This window comes from Amblyomma mixtum, chromosome 8 (assembly GCF_055824585.1).
Source record: "Amblyomma mixtum isolate Tamu chromosome 8, ASM5582458v1, whole genome shotgun sequence".
NCBI classification, from domain to species: Eukaryota; Metazoa; Arthropoda; class Arachnida; order Ixodida; family Ixodidae; genus Amblyomma; species Amblyomma mixtum.
The window spans coordinates 18,515,635-18,537,588 of NC_143019.1; the positions used below are offsets into that span (position 1 = coordinate 18,515,635).

A 21,954-nucleotide genomic window follows, 5' to 3' on the forward strand; every position below is an offset into this window, starting at 1 on the left:
TCCTAAAACCTTTGAAAACAGTTGATGAAAAGATGACATATTTTCACTGTAATAAATACTATGTTTAAAAAAATCGTGGTGTGGTGGCTAGTGCAAGAAGGTTTAGATTTGCTTGATAGTATTTCGAATCGAGTTCGGGCATGTTTTCTTCTTTATAATCTTATAATGAAGGGACACATCATAATATGACGTATGTGGGCACATGTGGCATACATGAATTCATATGAAACATATAAAGAATGAGACAATATTCTACTTTCACTCGCCATTGTTTTATAGCTCTCATTATATTCTAATTATTATTTTATTGCAATTCTTTGTTCATAGTTTTTTGCTCTGTGATCTATTGCAACTGTGATCCTTTTCCAAGTCTGTCTGTGCAAGTGCCGCAAGCTACCGCCAGCAAGCCACCGCGATGAGTACATAACATTCCATTGCGCAATATAGGGAAGCCCTGGAAGCGCTCAGTGGAAAGGTCGAGATAAGTTGTCTAGTTCTATATCGATCGTAGTGAACGCTAAATTTTCCAGAAGGGCTGAACGCAAAAAACAAAGAACAAATAGCAGTATGCACGACGGAACAGTCGTGCATGATCTTTTTCAATTATAGTTAGAGAAAAGTAAGAGTGTATAGAAAAGGAAAAGCACCTATATATCTCAATTATTCCAGGGGAGCATGGAACGATACACGGTGGCTATGCATGAGGTTAATGGCGGTAGTATTTTTAGAGGACATAATTATGATCGCCAATATATCAGGGTTTTCCCGAAAATATCCAAACATAAGACAGAGGAATATTTCAGGACCGGTACCTTACATGCTGTGAATCCAGAAATCTTACCTTGTGAAACAGCCAGGCAGATGAGAAGCAATAAAAAGCATGCTTGCAGCCTGACCATCGCGTTCATACTAAGAGCTCTGTATAGAACGGAGCCTCCTTATGATACCACTAAACAGTGAACGTTGCGCTCCGCCTTTTATTTGCAAACGTTGCCGAGCCAATTCTTGTCAGTGTAATTGGGTGCAGAGCAATGTCGGGGGCGTTGAAATAGGAGGGCCCTTTTAGAACGAATCGTGTGGTGCACCTGTTCTACAATCCTACTTGGGTTCACAGAAGTTGCTCTTAGAAATTTTGTGCGGTGGGAGTTTCTGCGAAAACGTCGAGGCCGGTGCTGCACATGATTTTGTTTGTATTTCTAGGTAGACCTGGACTTGCTTAAGGACATGGAATTTTCTTCAAACAGTTGGTATATACATCATTCTCGAGACAATGCCTTGAAAAGACCGTAAACAAAGAGATGTATGTGAGGGCTTTTCGAGATACCGGAGTTATTTTACGCCAGTCAAGATGTTTGCCCGCATAGAAAACATTACGCGAATGTTAAAGCAGTTCTACACACTACCGCCAACAATGGTTGCGTACATGTTCCCCCTAAATAGCCTCACTTCCTAAAATTCACCTAGCAGTTGTGTAATAAATGATTAAAGGCGCAGAAAGGACGCGGCCTTCAAAGTGAAAAATAAGAGAGATGCCCTCGGACCCCAAGGATAACTGTTTATATACAACAGAAACAATGAACTCGCATGCAATTCTTTCAGCTGTCCCCTTTGTCAACAAAACCGCTGATCGAACGGTGCACGTTGATGGCATGAGTAAATATGGTACATTATTTATGAAAACTGTGGAATGGCTTCGAAACAGACCGCATGAACGGGACAGTACATGTGACGACCTAGTTGGGGGCGTTATCTTGTGAGTGGAGAACAGGAAATAGCTAACTTAACCAATAAAGTAAACTGAGAAACTCCGTCCACCTTCAAAGCTGACACCCGCAATTTCACAATTTAAAGTTAGCCACTGAAGTAGAAAATTAAAAGTTGTTCTGGGTACTTTAGTTAAGAAATCGACGAATTTTTGAGCTGTATGATGTATGTAAAGTTCGCCTTGCTGTAAAATCCACTTGCGGAGACCGCGGAGACGTATCTCATGTTTCTAAATAAAAATTCACGAACGTTATAAGTCACTCTGTGGCATAATGTGGCACTCTGTGGCATAATAACGATTGCACAGCTACTATAGTCCTCCATAAAGTTAGGAATAAAATTTCAATACGGAAAGGTGTCTGGCAGGGAGACACTATCTCGCCAATGCTATTCACCGCCTACTTACAGGAGGTATTCCGGGGGCGGAAACGGGAAGAGTTGGGTATAAGAGTTAATGGAGAATACCCGAGTAATTTGCGATTCACTGATGACATTGCCTTGCTAAGCCACTCAGGACATGAGCTGCAAAGCATGATCAATGAGTTAGACCGGCAGAGTAGAATGGTGGGGCTAAAAATTAACATGCAGAAAACCAAAGTAATGTTCAACAGCCTAGCAAGGGAACAGCAGTTCGCAATTGGTGGCGAGGTGCTGGAGGTAGTAAGAGAATATGTCCACTTAGGGCAGGTAGTGACCGCGGATCCGGATCATGAGAGGGAAATAACTAGAATAATAAGAATGGCGTGGAGCGCATATGGCAGTTTCCCTCAGATCATGAATGGCAGTTTACCAATATCCCTCAAGAGAAAAGTATACAACAGCTGTATCTTACCGGTACTCACCTATGGGGCAGAAACATGGAGGCTAACAAAGAGGGTTCAGCTTAAGTTAAGGACAACGCAGCGAGCTATGGAAAGAAAACTGATAGGTGTAACGTTAAGAGATCGGAAGCGGGCGGAGTGGGTGAGAGAACTCGGGTTAATGACATCCTAGTTGAAATCAAGAGGAAGAAATGGGCTTGGGCAGGGCATGTAATGCGAAGGCAAGATAACACCTGGTCCTTAAGGGTATTTCTTTGTTGTTTTTCTTTTTGAGTGTACATGTCATACTTCCGTTTTGGAACAAATAAAATGCTCCCTCTGAAGGGTCTTACGGTGCTTCTTGACGTCTTATATTATGTTTTCTTGTTTTTCAAAGGTTACAATAGATGCTATTATTTGTTTGCTCAGTACATTTGTTGTGGAAATTTTTTTTCTGTCTATACACTCTCATACCTATTACTCTTCTCGATCCGAGAAGTACTCTTTGTCCGAAGGGATGCTTCTTCGCAGCCATGAATCCTCTTACCTAGGTAAGGAAATGTTTGCGCAATCCTCAAAGAACATACCCAAGAGAAAACAACTGACTGCAAAGGACTGACCTCTTGCACACTTGTATGTCGGAAACTCATAGACGCATAGCGACAGGACTCGTTTTTTTGTAAAAAAATATTTGATATCGTCATCGAAAGAGCTGTATGCGTGGACAGTCAAAAAAACAAAGGCGCACACTTGCGTGTGCATTTTACATTCTTATGCGCGCTCTCGAATATCTTTTACTTTGTGGCAAATTTTATGCGTCATCTGGATGGATGGATGGATAGGAGCGCACCCTTTGAAACGGGGTGGTGGCAAATGCCACCATGCTCAGCCTTTCTTCTTTATTTTTTTTGTTTGCTGTGTTGGCAATTCTCATTAAGAATCGCCACCATCTTTACCTACGGTTTCCTACAATTCTAACCTTATGCCACAACTCTGCTTTTCAGCCACCAATCCTCCAATCGCTTTTTGCTGACTTCCACTGCAGATTTATTTACATGACCATTGTTATCTTTAAACTCTAGGGACTCAGGAAGAGTGACTGCGCCTGCATCGACATCCGGATGGATACCGTCACATTTGATTATGAGGTGTTCAATTGTTTCCACAGATCTACCACACACTGCACATGTGTCATCTTCTTCGTTAAATTTCTTTTTGTAGCTGCGCGTTCTAAGACACCCTGACCTAGCTTCAAAAAGTAGGGCACTGCCTCTTGAGTTATCATAGAAAAATTCTTTCCTGATCTGCCTTTTCCAGCATCGATATAGTTCTACACTATGTTTCTTTTCCATTGTATTCATCCAATTTTTAACTTCCGCGTTTTTAACCTGTCGTTTAATGCTCTTTCTTTCTCCGTCCTCATGACCTGCATACTTACTGGTTAGTTTTCTAGTTCTTTTCCGCCACTGTGAGTCAACGCTCTTTCTGTATAAATATTTAAATACCTTAGCTGCCCACCTGTTATCGTCCAATTTCCTCAGGCGTTCTTCATATAGTATTTTACTCTTAGCTTCCCGTGTTTCGAACGATGCCCAGCCCATATCCCCTTGTACTGCCTCGTTTGTTGTCTTGCCGTGGGCACCTAGTGCTAATATTCCAACAGCTCTCTGATTTACGACTAATCTCGACTGAACTTCTGCCCTTAAGCACAGAACCGCATTGCCGAAAGTAAGTCCCGGCACCATTATTCCTTTCCAAATACCTCTTAGTACTTCATATTTGTTGTACCCCCATAATGCCCTATGTTTCATTATCCCGGCGTCATATCCCCTTGTACTGCCTCGTTTGTTGTCTTGCCGTGGGCACCTAGTGCTAATATTCCAACAGCTCTCTGATTTACGACTAATCTCGACTGAACTTCTGCCCTTAAGCACAGAACCGCATTGCCGAAAGTCCCGGCACCATTATTCCTTTCCAAATACCTCTTAGTACTTCATATTTGTTGTACCCCCATAATGCCCTATGTTTCATTATCCCGGCGTCTCTTCGTCCTTTTGCCCTCAGAGCCTGTTTGTGCTTTTCCGTGTATATCTGTCCTTCGTTTAGCCATATCCCGAGGTATTTGTATGCGGCCACTTTGGGTATTTCGTGGCCTTGTATTGTAAGCACCTGGTCAGTTGTATCGTTAAAAACCATCACACCTGATTTAGTTGCGCTAAAACTGAATCCTAGAGCGTCTCCTTCGTCTCCACAGCAATTAACCAAAGTTTGCAAATCTTCCTGGCTATCTGCTAACAGTACAATATCGTCCGCATACATTAAACCCGGGAGTCGCTGCTCAACTACATTTCCGCCTAATCTTTACGACAGATTATAACCTAGATTACTTTCTTCTAGCCTTCTTTCCATATTTATCACGTAGAGCATGAACAGCAGCGGTGATAGAGGACAACCTTGCCTTAATCCTTTGTGCACCCCCACAGTTGTGGTACTTTTTTTCCCTTCCCATGTAATTTCAACTTCATTATCTCAGTAGATTTCCTGTAGAAAATCAATTCCCTCATGACCGATACCTAAATCTTTCAATATGCTCCACAGGAGTTCCCTGTTCACGTTATCGTATGCACCGCGTATGTCCAGAAAGGCTAAAAACAGAGGTCTATTTTCCGCCTTAGCTATTTCTATGCATTGGGTAAGCACGAACAGGCTATCATCTAAACGCCTACCCCTTCTGAACCCATTCTGAAGTTCTCCGAGTATCCGATTACCTATTCTACCCATGCCTGCATTTTTAATTTCACCGCCTGCATGGCCAGCCTGTACATAACAGACGTTATCGTAATCGGACGGTAGGATTTGATGTTCACCTTATATCCTTTCCCTTTATAAATCAAATTCATTTTACTCTGTCTCCAGCTGTGCGGAATTTGCTGATTTGTTATGACTGTCTCCAATGCTTTTATCAGCGCTTCCTTGCTTCTTGGGCCAAGTTCATTAATCAGCTTAATTGGAATTTCGTCTATCCCTGCGGATGTGGTTTTAGGAATATTCGCTTCCGCCTTTTCCCAGTTAAGACTAGTCAGTTCTAAGCTGTTCTCTATTGTGCTGTCCTGTGTTGCCGCCTCACTTGGGAAGATTACCCCATTATCGTTGCTAAAAGACGCAGCTATAAATGATGTAATGTAGTTCACAGCATCGTCTCCCTCTAAACATTTTCCCTCAGCATCTATAATCTGTTCCTGCGTTTTTTCATTTGTTTTTCCCAACAAGCTTATATGGTTCCAGAATTTTCTTGGCCCCCCTGTATTTGCCTCGCGAACTTCAGCCAGCCATTTATCAAAGGACAGGGGCCGAATCCACGAAAGATTTCGCTTTGGAACGCGTTCGCTTTGCCGTGACGTCAGTTTGACGTTGACATCGGCGGGAGGAACACTGCGGGAGGACAAGGGGGCAGGCAACAGCCAATCGGCTTTGTTGGGCGGTCCCATCTCGGTTGCTTGTATTTTTAAGGGGCCATATGCTAACTTCTTTGCGTTTTTAACCTCTAAATGAATGCGTTTGGCTACAATACTGCAAATTTATTACTCAGAGCCTATAAAATAAGCATAAAATTCATTTTGAGACGGTTTCAATGCTTCTTGATTGGTTTGTTTTCTTTTGCGTTCCCGAGAGGGCGCTCTCAATTGTGTTGGTTTATTTTGTGTTCGCGAGAGGGCGATAGGCGTTTTGAACTTGCGCGGGAGACTTTTCACGTGTCGGCACTTGTCAGCTTGACAATTTCACTAGTCGACATGTCAACACACAAAGGTTGTCGCCTGGGCCCGCACGTCTCGATGCGCCAGCGTGAACTGCTGGTTGAGTTCATGGAGGAACATACCTACATGGTGAAGCCTTCGTGTGAACTCAGCCAGCGCATCACGAAGGCGCGAAAGGCGCAGCTGTGGCAGGAGATCGCCGAAAATTTAAACAAAGAAGGCCCTGCCATCAAGACTGTGGAACAATGGCAGAAGTTTTGGCGGAAGGAAGTTTACAACTCTCGGCACGACGCGGCGTTTGTCAACTCCCAAAACAAGTAAGTCCTGCGGTTGTGCTTTACTGTCTGTTCTTATGTCAACAAGCGCACGTTGTCACTCGTAGCGGCACCGGAGGCGGCCGCCTGACGGGACTAGGGGGCCGCATACTTGCCCTGGTAGGACGCTCAAGCGCCTTCGGCGTATGTGGCATGTTTTTCGACGGAACCGGGCAGGTAAGTCACATCGGTATACAAGATATGCTAACTTTCAAGTATCACAGGAGCACTCAGTGCCCTTGCCGTTTTTTTTTTCCCAGTGTTTGTACTTGGTACGTTGCGGTAGCTTTCTTCACGGTAACCGTATTAACCAAATATAGTTCATGACTGCAAACACGTTGTACAGGGTAATGGCGGCGAAGCGGAGGCAAGGCAGGAGCCAACTCCTCCAGTCACTCAAGAGCCAGAAACTGCTGAAAACTCCGAGCAAGCTGATACTGCCACCCCTTGCGAGGTCTCGACCCCATCTCCAAAGCGCCTGCGGCTGGACACATCAACGCCCAGGCGAGATTCTGTGGGCGACAAGGCTGGCACAAGTGGACTGCCACGTAAGTTTTTTGTTGGAAGCTACTACACATCATCTGCATACACATGTGCGTGATAGGCAGAGCCAGCATTGCATTTACAAAAAGTCATACTTAAAAGCAAATCAGTGTAAACAAGACATCATGGAAAAAGCACATGGTACAATACTGACTGCAGGCAAGATGATTTATTCAACCATGTAATGGCATATATACACAAAGATATTTTGCAAAAGTTAACATGTTTTCCTTCAGTTGCAAGGAAACTGAGAATCATAAAAAACAAATTGCGAGCATCCAATACTGACAGAAAAAACAAACAGGATGGAGTCATAATAAAAAAATATAAAGGGAACACTGTGCAGAGATATATGTCAGCTAGCTTAACCGGTTACTCCATGCCTTGGCAAAATTGAGAAAAGTTGATCCTCACTCATAGAAATGTAGTTACTCAGTGTAACAATAACACAAGTGTGCTCACTGAAACTCGTACTCAAACTCATTTAGGATTAAAATTGACCTGCATTTCATAACACACTCCACCTTGGTGCATGGCCTGCCTCGACTCATGACTAATTGTACAGGAAGGCCAATTAGTTAACAACAAAGGAACAATTAAGCGGCAGTGTGCAATATTACTAGGATAAAATTACAGTGCCAGCTGGTGCTCCCCTAGTAAAGACTTCCTGCCATTTTGTAACAATAAGTGGTATAATTTTACGCAGAAATGGCATACGAAAACAGTAAGATCACTCTACATTACTAACTTGGCCACAAGTGTATTGAGAATCATAGTCAGGGCTGTTGTCATGAGTACTCCTGGAAACTAATGAACATGAAGATATAGTATTACAGCTGGGATGAACTCATCTCACAGTAGCATTGCATGCTCATTCAGCCAGCACGGCCCCATCCATGACACCATTCCGGAATCATTTGGTAGGGGCTCACTAGTCCATGATCGGCATTGAACAGACCGAAGTGAATGTATCGGCGATTCCACTGACCTATGCACTTCATTGTTCTTTTCTCTTTACAACAGGCAGAAACAAGCCACGCCCTCGTCGACCAATGCCTGCCGACCTCCTTCCAGACATAGCCAAAAACTACGAGAAGTCGCTGGAGATCGCCAAAAAAGAAGCAGCGGTATGCATTCTTTCTTTTGCAACAGCTGCTAAAATCACACCAGTAAGTGTTAATTGTGAAAGATTGACATATGGCTGGTACATAGCGCACACTAAGCTGCACAATATTTGCACACATGTTGCTTTTACAGGGAAGTTTCACAGGAGAGTTTTACAGGGCAGTTTCACACAAAGATTGCACTGTATGGCAGCCATTACAGACACCTAGTTCATAACACACACTGTAAGCTGCACACTGTTATTGCATACATGTTGCTTTATACAAGGCAGTTTCACCAAAGCGGACGGCACAAAAATTGCATTTTATGGCAGCCACCTGTCCGATCCTATTCCTCAGAAAAGGGCACAACCAATTACATTGCAATGTGATACATACTTCTTGCTTTCTATTCATGAGATACAACTAACATGATGTTCTCTATACGTGCTCTTTGTACAGGACAGGGAGCACGCCACCCAGGCAACTTCTGCTATAGCTGCAGGTGTGGAGAAAATGGCAGATGAAGCACCAGCACAAAGTATATCTTTGGAGGCGATTGCTTCGGCACTGCGAGCGCAAGCAACTGCACAGACGCTGATGGCTGCAGCATTAGAACGCAGCACAGGGTGCCAGGCAGCCTTGGAACGCATAGCGGCTGCTGTGGAGCAAGATGCTGCATACCGCCGAGAGCTGCTTTCTCAACTCCGCATGCTCTCTGCTATCGCACCGGCTTTGTTTGCTGTTCTGCAACAACTCGGTGGGCAGCAAGTAGGGCCGCAGTTGAGCAAACCAGAATGACTGCCTATAGATAGTGTTTAGTAGGGGTGTGCGAATATCAAATTCTTCAAATACGAATCGAATACGAATACTTGGCTCCGAATATCGAATCGAATATCGAATAATCAAGGACAGACGCATTTAATCACTACAAAACATTTATTTGAGCACCGAAGAACACCACAGTTCAACTATCGATGATTAAATGAACACAAAAGGTGTGTGTGGCTGCACGAAGAGTATCAGTCTCGAACATTATTCTTAGAAGAGTGGAAATATCAGAGAAGATGGCTGGTACACAGCATTGATTAAGGCTAGCTTGCCATCAGCGCGAACGCGCGTTGCTGGGATGAACATGAAAGGTTGTCGTGAAGGAAAACCCGCTGCTCCACATGGTCAGGCAGAAGTAGTTCCCTTCTAGCTGAAACGACTCCTCCAGCCACAGAAAATGCCCTCTCACTTGGCACTGAACTGGCACGTATTGCGAGGTACTTCGTGCACAGCTCTGACTATACCAGCTTCGCAGGTATAGCCACAAGGAAGCTCACCAGCGCAGTCAGCTACGGCATGGCCCTTTGGATCATGATATAGCTTTGATGCTTCATGATCATGATCATGAATTTTGGATCATGATATAGCTAGAGCATTACTCAGTTAAAGATTAAATGAAGCAGTTGTTCTGAATGACCATGCCAAAGAAGGCAGGGGTACTTACTAGGTTGTTTTGATATCAATATTTACAGACATGGCTGTGATATAATGACTAACCAAAGGTTTCATAGTTGTGGCAGTATGGGTTGTTTTTTTTTCATATTCAGATAGAACAACAATAGCCACTGATATCTGTGATAACATTGTTTACTTTTTTCATATTCAGATAGAACAACAATAGCCACTGATATCTGTGATAACATTGTTTACTTTTTTCATATTCAGATAGAACAACAATAGCCACTGATATCTGTGATAACATTGTTTACTTTTTTCATATTCAGATAGAACAACAATAGCCACTGATATCTGTGATAACATTGTTTACAACTGTTGTGGAAGTGACTTGTACTGAATCCTTTTTCAAAATAAAACATTCCAAATTGCAGTCATTTGCCTCCGATTCTTTCTTGTGGTGGACACTGCAGCAACGGCCTAATGTCAAGGCGCCCATGTGCTGTGTAATGTCAGTGCACTTTAAAGAACCCCAGGTGGTCGAAATTTTCGGTGCAGCACCTCTCATAGCCTGAGTCGCTTTGAGATGTTAAACACCATAAACCACACCAAACAAAAATGTAACAAGGCTGCCCTTAATCCATAAAATATTCAACATAATTGCATCATCTGCCAGAGGCTCTCTTTGCTGAGGTGTGGTGCACACTGGATTCAATGCAAACGCTGCCGTCGCTGCCTCCTGACCTGATGCATGACCTGACGTCGCACTCGTCTTAGATATTCGGAGTGTTGACTATTCGGACGTGCAAACATGTTAACTATTCTACTACGAGCTTGTTTTGCCCGGTTTGAGTCGCCTCTTGGTGTTGCCACAGCTGCACGTTGTGGAGGCTGCCCCAGGTCGGTGCTGTCAGAATCACTGCTGCTGTCGTCATCTTCGCTGCTCCAGCAGTTTTCAATAGGGACCCCTTCTTGAAGGCACAAGTTATGCAAAGCTGCACATGCAGCTACATAGAGGGCTGCACGCTCCGGGCAGTAGTGCATAGTCCTATACCGCTGCAGGCAGCGGAACCTGCTCTTCAAGATTCCAATGCACCTTTCTACTACAACCCTCATTTTGGAATGTGCCTCGTTGTAGCGGCCCTCTGGCGTCTGGGTGCTTGGGTGCCCGGGCACTGGCGTCATCAGCACCTCCTCCAGAGGATATCCACTGTCACCTGCAGAGAAAATAGTGTTCTATCCCTCAGTATTTTTTTTGTTGCCAAGCAGCACTTACCGAGAAGGTGCTCTCCCTCTGAGAGATGCGCGTTCACTCGTCGTCGCAGGACTGAATATCGCCAGACAAAAGAGTCGTGGTTTGAGCCTGGCCGGCATGGATCGATTGCCTGGATGCGTGCACATGCATCGCACACCTGTTGAGGTGCCAGAAGAAAAAAAAACTTAATACCAGAATGATTATAGTCTACCACCAACTCTGTAGCCACTGCTGTGACCAGGATGACCAATCGAATAGTTCAAAATTTCTTCAAGTAGGACGTTAACACCAATATATAAAGCTTGTTCAAAATACCTAGAAGTACTTATTTACACAATACTGCGGACCATAACAGTCTATGCAGGAGGGAGTACAACCAGAATGTACCTTAGAATCAATGGCATTATTATATTAAAAATAAAGTTACCCAAGAAGGCATATTAATACAAATAAAGTTGCAAAACAAAGTGAATGCATGGAGATGCATGCCGTAAGCAAAGCTATTTAAACTAAGAAGTACAGCAAGGCCTTCACAATTAATTATAGTTTGTAATCATGGTACATAAGCTCTTACTGTTAATATTGGAGAAGGGACGATGAATCTCGAGATAACGAGCTGTGTCAGTGCACAACTGCACTGACAGCTGTGCTGCCGTTAACGTGCATCAAATATCAGCGCCCATGTGCACTCCGGGTTATCTCAATACTGCGACAGTGCGGGAAGCAGCGAGCAGCTACACTAATTTTGAGCCGCTTTAGGTTGCCGCGAATTCGGCCAAACATTGCATACGTCAGATGCTCGGTTATATACTAGTATAATGTAAATAAAGCACTTACCACCATTGTATTGAGGGCGTAGTACCCTTTTCTCGTCATAAAAGCCTGCGTCTCGCCGGGGTTAAGATTCTTGGGCGCACTTATGGCGATCATCGTACCGTCGACGCACCCGACGACGCCGGGGATGAGACCACGCTCCAAAAACTCTGCCTTGGCGCGGGACTTCTCATCGGGAGTCGAAGGAAACGACACCCAGTTTTTCTCCGTGCCGACACGCACGATTGCCTGAGCGACGGCCAAAATCGTCCGGCTCACAGACGACTGCGGGAGCCGTATAGTTGCCTCGCTGCCGACTGCCGCCTGGAAGCCCCCGGTAGCGAAGAACCGTAGGGCGCAGAGTACTTTGCGCTCTGTTGTGAGCGCACTTTTCCTCGTTGGTCCAAGGTGGGCTTTGAGATCTTCGCATAGCTGCCGTACAAGTAGCTTCGACAGCCTGAAGTGCCTTCGGAAAGCATCGTCAGGCATGTCGAAAGGATTGTCGTGCACGCGCGATCGCCGAGGCCGCCGATCACATTCGCTCAGCACCACGAACAACAGCGGCGCGGCGGGAGGTACCGGCATGCCTTTCCTCGCGCTGAAGCGAACGCCACTTTCAGAGTTCCGCTCACAGCGACCGAACGCGTTCTCTTTCACTTGATTGACATGTCTCGTGACGTCAACAAAATCTGTGTTCCCGCCTCTCTGAAGTGACGTCACCGCCAGCGGTGACGACACACGACCAATGGAGCGAGGTGGAAAGAGAGAAAGCGAACGCGTTCCAGAGCGAACTCTTTCGTGGATTCGGCCCCTGCTTCATTTTAGCCTGGACTAGGGCCTGAACTTGCTGTTTCTTTTGTCGATAAGATTCCCATTTTTCGCCTATTTCCTCTTCAGATAACTGCGCCTTCTTTGCTTCTCTGTGTTCCCTTGAAGCCACCCGTCGTTGTTCGATGGCCTCCTTAATTTCCATATTCCACCAGCTTCGTGGCTTCCTCTTTCCTCTCCAGCGGTTTTCTCCTTTCACTTGTTCCATTTTTGTAGCGATGAGCAGTTCTAGCTGAGTATAATCCCACTTTGTCATGGGGCGTTTCTCGATTACTTCTTCTATTTCGGCTGATATTAGCGCTATTTGTTCATCGTTTAATTTTACTTTGTCTTTTTGACTTCGCTGCATTTCTCTTTTGACTAGGGCTCCCAACTGTAGACTAATACGTTTATGATCACTTCCTAAGCTGTACTTCCCCTCTTCGTCTATTTCCATTATTGCGAGCTTGCTATAGATGTCCTGCGACATTAGACAGTAGTCAATGGTTGTTTGCCTGTTACGGGATTCCCCCGTGATTTGTCCCTCACATTTAGTTTCTCTGTTGACATTAACTAGGTTGTGCCGCTCACACAAGTCTAGCATTAACTTCCCGTTACAATCTGTGTATCCATCCAGATCCTCGATGTGGCCGTTCATGTCTCCAAGCAAAATAATATCGACGCCGTCTCCAATCTGCTTTATATCGTCATTGAGGCACTTAACTAGATCCTTGTTTTCTTGCCTGCATTTGTCTTTGCAAGTTGATTTTATTCTTTGCCAATTTGTTCCTTGATGTATCAGCATACCTACTCGTCCTCCCTTCTTCTCCGTTGTTGTTCTGATGCACCCTTCCCAGATATAGCCATCGATTAAAGGTGGATCTTCTAGATCCCTCAGATGTGTCTCGCATAAAGCGTACACACCTACTGCTTCGTCCTTTAACTGCTCCAGGATGTCACCTTTGATATAACGTAGCCACAGGATTACATAGAATGTGCAAAATTTATAACGCCGTAAAGCAGTCTAGCTTTTTAATGCCCTAATTCATTCCATTTCTCCTGCCCTTGGCGGCACTCTTCCATTTCAACAGACATGGGACCTCGTTGGGTCGCAAAAACCTACCACCGGATTCTGAGAAAACTGACTACAGTGGCAGGCGACAGTTAAAGTAATGATTGATCTCGACAGTTTGCTCGGGAAGCGCAACTTGGGTCGCACAATCCTCACCGGTGGCAGCACCTGCCATCGCAGGGCAGTGGCGCTTCCCTTGACCGAAGCACCATTGTGCAAGGAGTGGTGCGGGGACTCCCAGGGACATATGAATGCATAGTTGAGAATCACTGATTTCGCATATATGGGAATTTACTCAATAACGCTGTCGCGTCATATCCTTAATGGGGAGCTTAAGTGTCCCCTCCAATTCTGCTCTGTGAAATTTTCTTAAAGCCAACGTAAACTTTTCTTGAAGCTGGTCATATTTATTGCACCAAATTGTAAAATTTGTATATGCGCATCAACATCATCGTCATCAGCCTGACTGTGCCCACTGCAGGGCAAATGCCTCTTCCGTATCTCTCCAGTTGACCTCGTTCTTTGCCAGCTGTGGCCCGAGTATCCCTGCAAACTTCTTAATCTCATCCGGCAACCTAACTTTCGACCAATCCTGCTACGCTTGCCTTCTTTTGAAAGAAAACTACCTTTCCCCTAGGGAACAGCGGTCACCTAGCCTTCGTATTAGATGCTTTGCCAAATCCCATTTCTTCCTCTTGATTTCCACTAGGATGATATTAACCTGCGTTTGTTCCCTGAGCCGCTCTGTCAGCTTCCGATCTCTTAACGTTGCACCCATCATCTTTCTTTCTATAGCTTGCTACATTGTCCTCAGCCTAAGTTGAACCCTTTTCGTTAGCGTCCACTTTTCTGCCACAGAGGTGATTACCGGTAAGATACAGCTGTTGTATGCTTCTCTCTTGAGGAATATAGGTAAACTGCCTTTGATGATCTGAGAGAACCTTGCATATGCACTCCACCCGATTCTTATTCCTCTAGTTTTTTTCCCTCTCATTATTCGGGTCAGTGGTCTCTACCTGATCTAAGTAGACGCATTCCCTTAGCGCTTCCAGCAGCTAAGTGCGAATTTTGAACCGCTGTTGCCTTGCGAGACTGTCGAATATTACTTTGGTTTTCTGCATGTTAATTTTTAGGCCAAAAGTTCTGCTCTCCCTGTCTACTTTATTTATCAAGTTTTGCTTGTCATCTCTTGAGTTACTTAGCAAGGCAATGCCATGAACGAAACGCAAACGGGCCTTCTTCCTCCTAATACTAAACGGATTACAGTGGTCTTCGACCGAACCATTGCGCTTGTAGGTGATTGATTAGCTGCGCCGTCGAGCGACTTAATTAGTCGGTAAAGTGAACTTCTCGCCCTTTTAAGGTTGTTTGAAAAGAGTATATGGTTAACGTGTAAGAAATATATAAGCTTACAAAAGTCGCATTTTTTATATTTGTAAGAGTGTTGAGAGTTTTACTCCTATAAAATACTTAAGAAACACTCATTTCGCTATTTAAGTAGTAAAGTGTGCCGATAGTGTGGGTCCGGTGGTTTCCAGAAATTGGATGCACCGCTTGAAGGGCTTCTTGGTAAAATGACTTGTAGGCGAAGCGATTTAGAGAGAAACGAAAACTTTTATACAGGCTATTTAGAGATGGGTACAGGAGTTAGTACGGCCAAACTCTCCGCGGCCGGCCTAGCCGACCGCCTGCACAGAGACGAGGGACACCGCTTCGCAACAGTCGAACTGGCGCGCTTTGCACCAGCTCTCAACGGCGGCTACCTCCGCGCTTGGCCAAACCGAGCGCCTGCCAGCTAGGAGTAGCTCGAGCCAAGAGCCCTCGGGCGCGGGTCCCTTCACGAGTCCACACCGATCTACCCGAGCCCTTTTCTGCAGGCAAAAATAAACTGTGCTAACTGCAGCTTCCCGCCTGACATCAGTTTTAACGAATGGGAAAGTTCAGAACTGACGTCATGGCTTTTCCCTCTCCCCGAAATTCCTCCCTGCGCGGTCACGCAATCCACCCCCAAATGAACCGGATGCACGCTAGACGTTTGGGTCTATCGGACATTTTCGGTTCCTTACCGTGCTGGCCTAGTACACAGCACGTCGCGTAACTCAACGAAATCCAGACCTCCCTCGCTTGTTTATGGCCGGCGGCTTCTCCCCCAGGGAGACGGGATTCCGGGAAGCTTGGGCACAGGGGCCTAAGGTCGATGCCGGCAAAGAGCCCCGCCGTCTGGAGTGGCAAGAGAAAATGCAAGATCGAACGGGGAGACCAACCGAAGAGCATGGTTGGTCCAACTGCTCCTCCCCTTCTAATGACGCGCACTAAAAGAAAAAAAAAAACCGGGACGCGCAGATGAGGCCACTGCCCTTTCGCGGAATGTTCGCTACACATGCACAAAAATAGGCGGCAGAGTGTCGAGCCCTGCATAAGTATAGAGAAAAAAAAATTGATAGGGACTTAACGTAGTTAAACCGAGCAGACCTGCGAAAGCAGGTGTTGATTCTTGAATTCCTGGGGGCACTCAAACTCCGCCTTAGGGGTGTGGCATGATATCTTTAGTTGGTTAATGCCCATGTATGCTGATTTGGTAATTCCTACTTAAGATTCATAGATGGCGGCGAATCCACATATACCACTACCAGCTCAATGGCGAAGCGGTTAAGCGATGCGCCACTGCACTGGCAGGTGGCTGTTTCTATCCCAGCCACCCGTCGGGATTTTGCGACCCATGTTTGCTCTTCCCGAGCAACCTCTCGCGCTGATAGCACGAGGCTCGTCCGAATTTACCCGGGCTTACCCGAGTTACTACCCCAGCTTACCCGAGTAACTCGTGTAAGCTCGGGTAGTAACTCCGGTTGCTAGGCAACGGCACAAGATCGTTTGGTAGCCGCACCGCCACGAGCATAGGCGACGAGCCTAGCTGGGCTCCAATAGTGTTGGTTTCACAACAATGGGTATGAATACCACAAGACCTTATGACTTCTCCCAAGCGTACACCCCTAAAGAGAGCCGAGCGCCAGGCCGAGGGACGCTGTACCCTTTTGTACCGGTGGGTGCCCGGCGGTGGGTTTCGAACCACCCACCTCCCGCAGCCGAGACGGGCGCTCAAACCGAAATGAGTATCAAATTGCTACAACATATTAAAAATGCAATTTCGAGTTAGCCTTTTTTTGCCAAGCGGACACAGCTGCACAATGCGATTGTCTTGTGAACGAATCTTTCTCGAGGAGTACGGTATAAAATAAATTCATGAAACGTGACAACAAAGGAACAATACTGGGACTTGAAGCAAAGCAGCCAAGAGAGGTAATGGCCAGGTGTACGTGGCCTGGTTGTAAAACATCGAATCGATACTATGACGCATGCGGACGGAGAGGTCCCTACAGTCAGGTTTCGCAACAATTCGGACTGTCTGTGTGAGCTACACCGCAGTTTTAGAGGCAGAATCAGGAATAAGTTGCCCGCATAAGCACACTTTGGAAAAGGAAAATCAAGACGACCATTTTACGTTTTTTCAGCGCATCACTTGCTCCACTTCTTGGCGCCTCATTCAAAGTAAAAAGCCTAGTTCTTTCAAGTGATCGCCGATTTTGACCTCTTCGAGCCGCAATATCGAGCACCTGGTTTAGCCTATTTTTGTTTAAAGTCAGTAAGTGAAAGCGGCCAACATTGAAAAGATTTGTAGCCTGCTGGCTCTTCGCGGTGTCCTTCCGGTATAGCATCCGCCTTACAATAGAGAGATGCTGGTTTCTATTCTCAGTGCTACCGGGTACTTACGAGTTTGATAATGGACATCCTTTTCCCCCTGGCCTCACGTGCGACTCTTAAAGAGTGAAATGCTTAATAAAACGGCCTGACACCAAACCATTACTCTTGCGTGCCAGTGGTTAATTTCGCTGACAAACAGCTAGAATTCGTCTCCTCCAGTATTGCCCTGCAATTATAGTTGGGAGTCAGTTACATGTGTTGGTTGCATAAATGTATAGCAACCAGGACCTTAACGCCAAGATAGAAGCAAAAACAAACAAAATCTCTGCCTCTCCCGTAACCGAGAGTAGAGTAAGCATGAAATGTTTACGGGCATAACACATTGGTTGTAGATGGTACTAGTCAAAATCTTCAAATGGGTCTAGTGTTTAACGCACCAAACCACACATACTGTGTACTGGTCCATGTGAACGCAATCGTTTCCTGTGAGTGTCTAAGGAATCTCTTCCGCCCTGCCTCGTCAGCTTTATCCGGTTTCTGTTTGCCTTTCATCTTTGTAATCGTTGTTTTCATTCGTCATGAGCTGAAGGCCCAGCGGCCGGTCTTTTACATGCGTGTGTGGGACCGCAGCGCCATCCTTGGGGACGGCGCGGAAGCAATTTTTCCACCCAAAGCTCTTCTCGCCCTGGAGCTCCCCTCTTGCTCTAAGCGGCGCTCTCTCAAAGCACCTTACAGATCACGTATGATAACGAAGTGTATCGTGGCATGTGTGTGCTTTTTGCACGCGTCCTTAGAAATTGGAAATTATAATTCGGCGCATTATAAAATGCACAGCTCGAGTGATATCTCGATGAACATTGAGAAGACATTGGAACCAGTTGAAAGAAGTTGAAAGACATTGTAAGAAAATATGTATCGTCAAAAGCACTTTCTGCACTCTTTTCTCTTAAGCGATCAATGCCGCCTGCCACTCCCGACACCAAGCTACAGGCACACCGTTCTCTCGTCCTTCCTGTGCTCGAGTGCAACATCCTGTGTTGGTTTCCGGAGACACAGAAATGCATAAATAAGTTACAAAGCGTTCAGCGGAAAGCAGTAAGGTTTAGTTTTAACAAATATCGACGTAATGACTCCCCAACTGAACTCTTATACAAAGCAAATGTCTCCACTATTAGTAATAGCGCCCGAACCTCGCGCCTTAAATTCGTCTTTCTCCTCTTACACGGTGCTCTAAAAATAGATTCTGAACTCTACTTAGTTCCTTTACAAAAACGCAATACCCGAACAAAACATTTACAGCCTTAAACAGAGTATACATTTAATACTGGCACTTTTCGTTGTTCATTTTTTCCGCAAGCGATTAGGGAATGGAATATGTTACCTGGAAATGTTAACTCTGAATCTCTGAGCAGTTTTATTTGTAAGCTGTCATAATTGTTTGTTTGAAATTTTTAGTCAAGCATTTCCCGTAACTTTTTGAAGAAGTCTTTTAAAAACGACTACCACCGGGCGCCACATCCTCGAAACCCTTGGCATTCACACCCGGCTAATGACCCCATAGTCCTCTCCATCCTACTCACTCCAACCTCCTCGTCAAACCCCTTCCGAGAAACATCCATTCACAAACAACACCACGGGTCACACCGCCGAGGCAGGACAAAGGCTCTCCACAAATATTAAGGCAGAAGCCTTTAATGTCTCATCATTGTAAGCAGTTGTTGTCTACCTATATGTCACGCTTTTTAACTGGTCGTGACGTCACAGTGCGCGAATTTCAAACGGGGCCAATTTGTAATTTGGCTAGTAGCTATGCAACCAATTAAAGGGATGGTATAGTGATGCTCCAGCTAAAATAAATAAATAAATAAATAAATAAATAAATAAATAAATAAATAAATAAAACTGTGTAGGAAATTTGTTGAGTCCGGGAATCGAATCAGGGTCTCCGGAGTGCGAGAAGAGCACGCTAACCACTCCTCAATGCCAGCTCGATGGTTTGGAACGAACAAAGGCGCGTCTAGTGAATGCGGTCTCTTCGTTCACTCCCATTTTCTTCCCTTCCCTGATTGATAAAATAAAAACTAAATGAAAAATTAAAAAAGAAAAAGAAAAAGTAACAAAACAAGCAAACAATAAATAAAAATAAAAAAGAAAGAAATCGATGCAAACCAGTGCGCAAGGAAAGGCTTTCGCCTTGCAGCACTTTAGAGAACCAAAGTGCCAGTGCCCCTGAATTTTTACGGCTCCGAGGAGTGTTCCGTGTGGGTGAACGCCGCATGCTCATTACCCGCCGGTTCACCTTTTTTTATGACGCACGCATCATTAATCGTGGGTGCAGGTTAGTACGCATATAATGGCCGAATTTAGTCTTGTCCTTTTTTAAGTTCTTTAAGTTTACCTTTTGTCGCACCGCTGTCCTTCCGTCTTTATCTCCCGAATTCCCTTTTCCACACAGAGTAGCAAGCGAGCAATTTCTCCCACACTTAAATTATACAATACAGCTTTTTATTTGAAAGCCAATGGAGATACATCACTTTGGTGTGTGCACGTGGGTTCTCAGACATAGTGGACATTATTGCCTTATAGAAGTCTTTTATTTAAACGACTAATTGGTTAAATTTTAGTAATCAACTTTTTTTCTCATTTTAGGGGCCAGCAGTCTTTGCCTAACTAAAGGCCGTCAACATCGGTGGTGAGTCCAGTTTTTAAATTTTCTTCATCAGCCAAGTGGATTGAAACATCGAACGTCATAAATATGTATTTAAAAGCTCGGTGAGTTGGCTGTCCCGAGTAAGACATTAAGAAAAAGGCGTCACTCGAATGTATAATGCAGCAGTAACAAACAGGGTTTTGTGTATTTGATGACGTAGAGGCAATTTCCGTGGCAATACTACGCCTAACGACACCATTTCAAAAATGTGCAACGCAGAAAAGCCGAATCAACTAGCCTTTGTATGCGTATTTTTGACGTTCGATATGCTGAACAACATCGCCAATTAAGAAGATTTAAAAACTGGGCTCATCAGCGATATCGCCTGCCTTGAAATCCGCATTGCAGTCTTGGCTCCTTAAATCAAAATTAAGTTGACCAGGTAAGTTTCATTGTTAATCGTTTAATTATGGAGTTCTATCAAGTAAATAATATCCTCCAAGCCGTACAACCCACATGTGCAAAGCGCAGTAACGTTTCTGTCATGGCTTTTAAAATAAAAATCTTTATCGAATAATTTCAATCACTTTCATGCAGGTCATCACTTTTCTGCGGAATAACACTAAACGTTTAATGTGTAAAAGCTTTCAGCCACTAGAATATATTTGAAAAGGTTTAAACTTTGCCTATGCAAGGGTTTTGTGGTGTACCTTCAGTTTTCTTTGTTGTGTGCGTGAAGAAAGATCCGGCAGTCTTCTCTGGAGGCCGTTTTTTAATTTCAATGCCATCGACCACGTTGTGATTCTACGAGCAAAAAAAAAAAAAAATAATGGAGCACAGTCACCACCGCGCGCGATGACAAAGTCGGCGCAAAAGTCACAAAAGGCGCATTTTAAAGTCGGCGCAATACGTTGCAAGCTTTACCAGACAAAATAGGTAGCGAATTTTCGGGGTATCCTACATTTAGGACGATTTAAAATCGGTATGGTGAATAATTTTCGTACCATTAAAAGAATGATTCCGAATTATGAAGTGAAAGAAGCACTTCACAACAAAAACTACTTGAATTTTTTCCAAATTTCTGAAGTTTGGTCAGTAATAGGATAATTAAATCACTAATATTGCATATCTCATCATTATATATAGTACATGTTATACAGGAGGTTCCAAAAAGCTAGCCGGGGGCATGCCACTTGCAATTTTAAACATGTCGGAAGAGCAGTGGTTTAAAAGAACATAGAGAGAGAAAGGTTTGAAATACGATTTAATGAGACAGTGAGAATTGCCACGTACGTCGCAATGATGAGGTCGTTTTAGTAGAGCTTCATGATTCAGAGTATCGAATGCTTTACTGTTCGGCCATGGCACCAGACATCCACTCCATCGCCTTCCCGATACTGCGCAGCTCTTGCTTGTGGGGTTTCTTCTGCCAACAGTGGCGTGCAGCAACCGAAAATGGTAGCACCTCTCCATGCCATGTTTCATAGCCGTAATTTTCATTCAGGTCAAAAATTTTCATTAAAGCGTTAGTGATAACGACCATGGCACATAAGTTCCCATGCGGCCGCGTGGTTTTCTGGGTAGAAATCTAGGTCACTGTTTTGGCTATTATGCGATTTTGCATCGAACCATTGTCATAACTGTACCATTTCCAACTCTGTACAATTGCGGCATACTGCAGAGAGAAATACGTCAGCGACCCTCTCGTATTTAGTAATGCCACGTCTATCGACCGCAGCTACTCGCTCACGCTATTTTTTTTTACAAATACCTTATATTACTTCTGAGAGGCAATGGAGTCAAAGGTCCCGTTTTTCTGTGGAATAACCTACGAAAGGAATAAAAATTGAAAAAGTGATGTTAACCAGTTTCTCCTTTGAGATCAATGGGGACGAAATATCGATAGCCATGAGTGGGGATTTCATTTTTTTGG

At 44.6% G+C, this 21,954-nt stretch overlaps 1 protein-coding gene across 1 annotated transcript; it reads left to right on the forward strand.

The window, feature by feature from the left end:
• The first annotated feature begins 5,910 nt into the window (after positions 1–5,910).
• LOC149331560 (uncharacterized) lies at positions 5,911–9,618 on the forward strand. Its single transcript, XM_089556734.1, has 4 exons — positions 5,911–6,810; positions 6,980–7,181; positions 8,200–8,303; positions 8,742–9,618. The coding sequence occupies exons 1-4, from the start codon at positions 6,565–6,567 to the stop codon at positions 9,078–9,080; spliced, it is 891 nt and encodes a 296-aa protein (XP_089412860.1). The 5' UTR covers positions 5,911–6,564; the 3' UTR covers positions 9,081–9,618.
• Positions 9,619–21,954: the final 12,336 nt, after the last annotated feature.

What these genes read in the sequence shown, in the direction of transcription:
- LOC149331560 (XM_089556734.1), top strand. Translation starts at nt 6,565, where the DNA reads ATGGCAGAAGTTTTGGCGGAAGGAAGTTTACAACTCTCGGCACGACGC. An exon ending in TGGCACAAGTGGACTGCCAC is followed by an intron (nt 7,182 to 8,199) that starts GTAAGTTTTTTG and finishes TCTTTACAACAG; the next exon opens with GCAGAAACAAGCCACGCCCT. An exon ending in TCGCCAAAAAAGAAGCAGCG is followed by an intron (nt 8,304 to 8,741) that starts GTATGCATTCTT and finishes CTCTTTGTACAG; the next exon opens with GACAGGGAGCACGCCACCCA.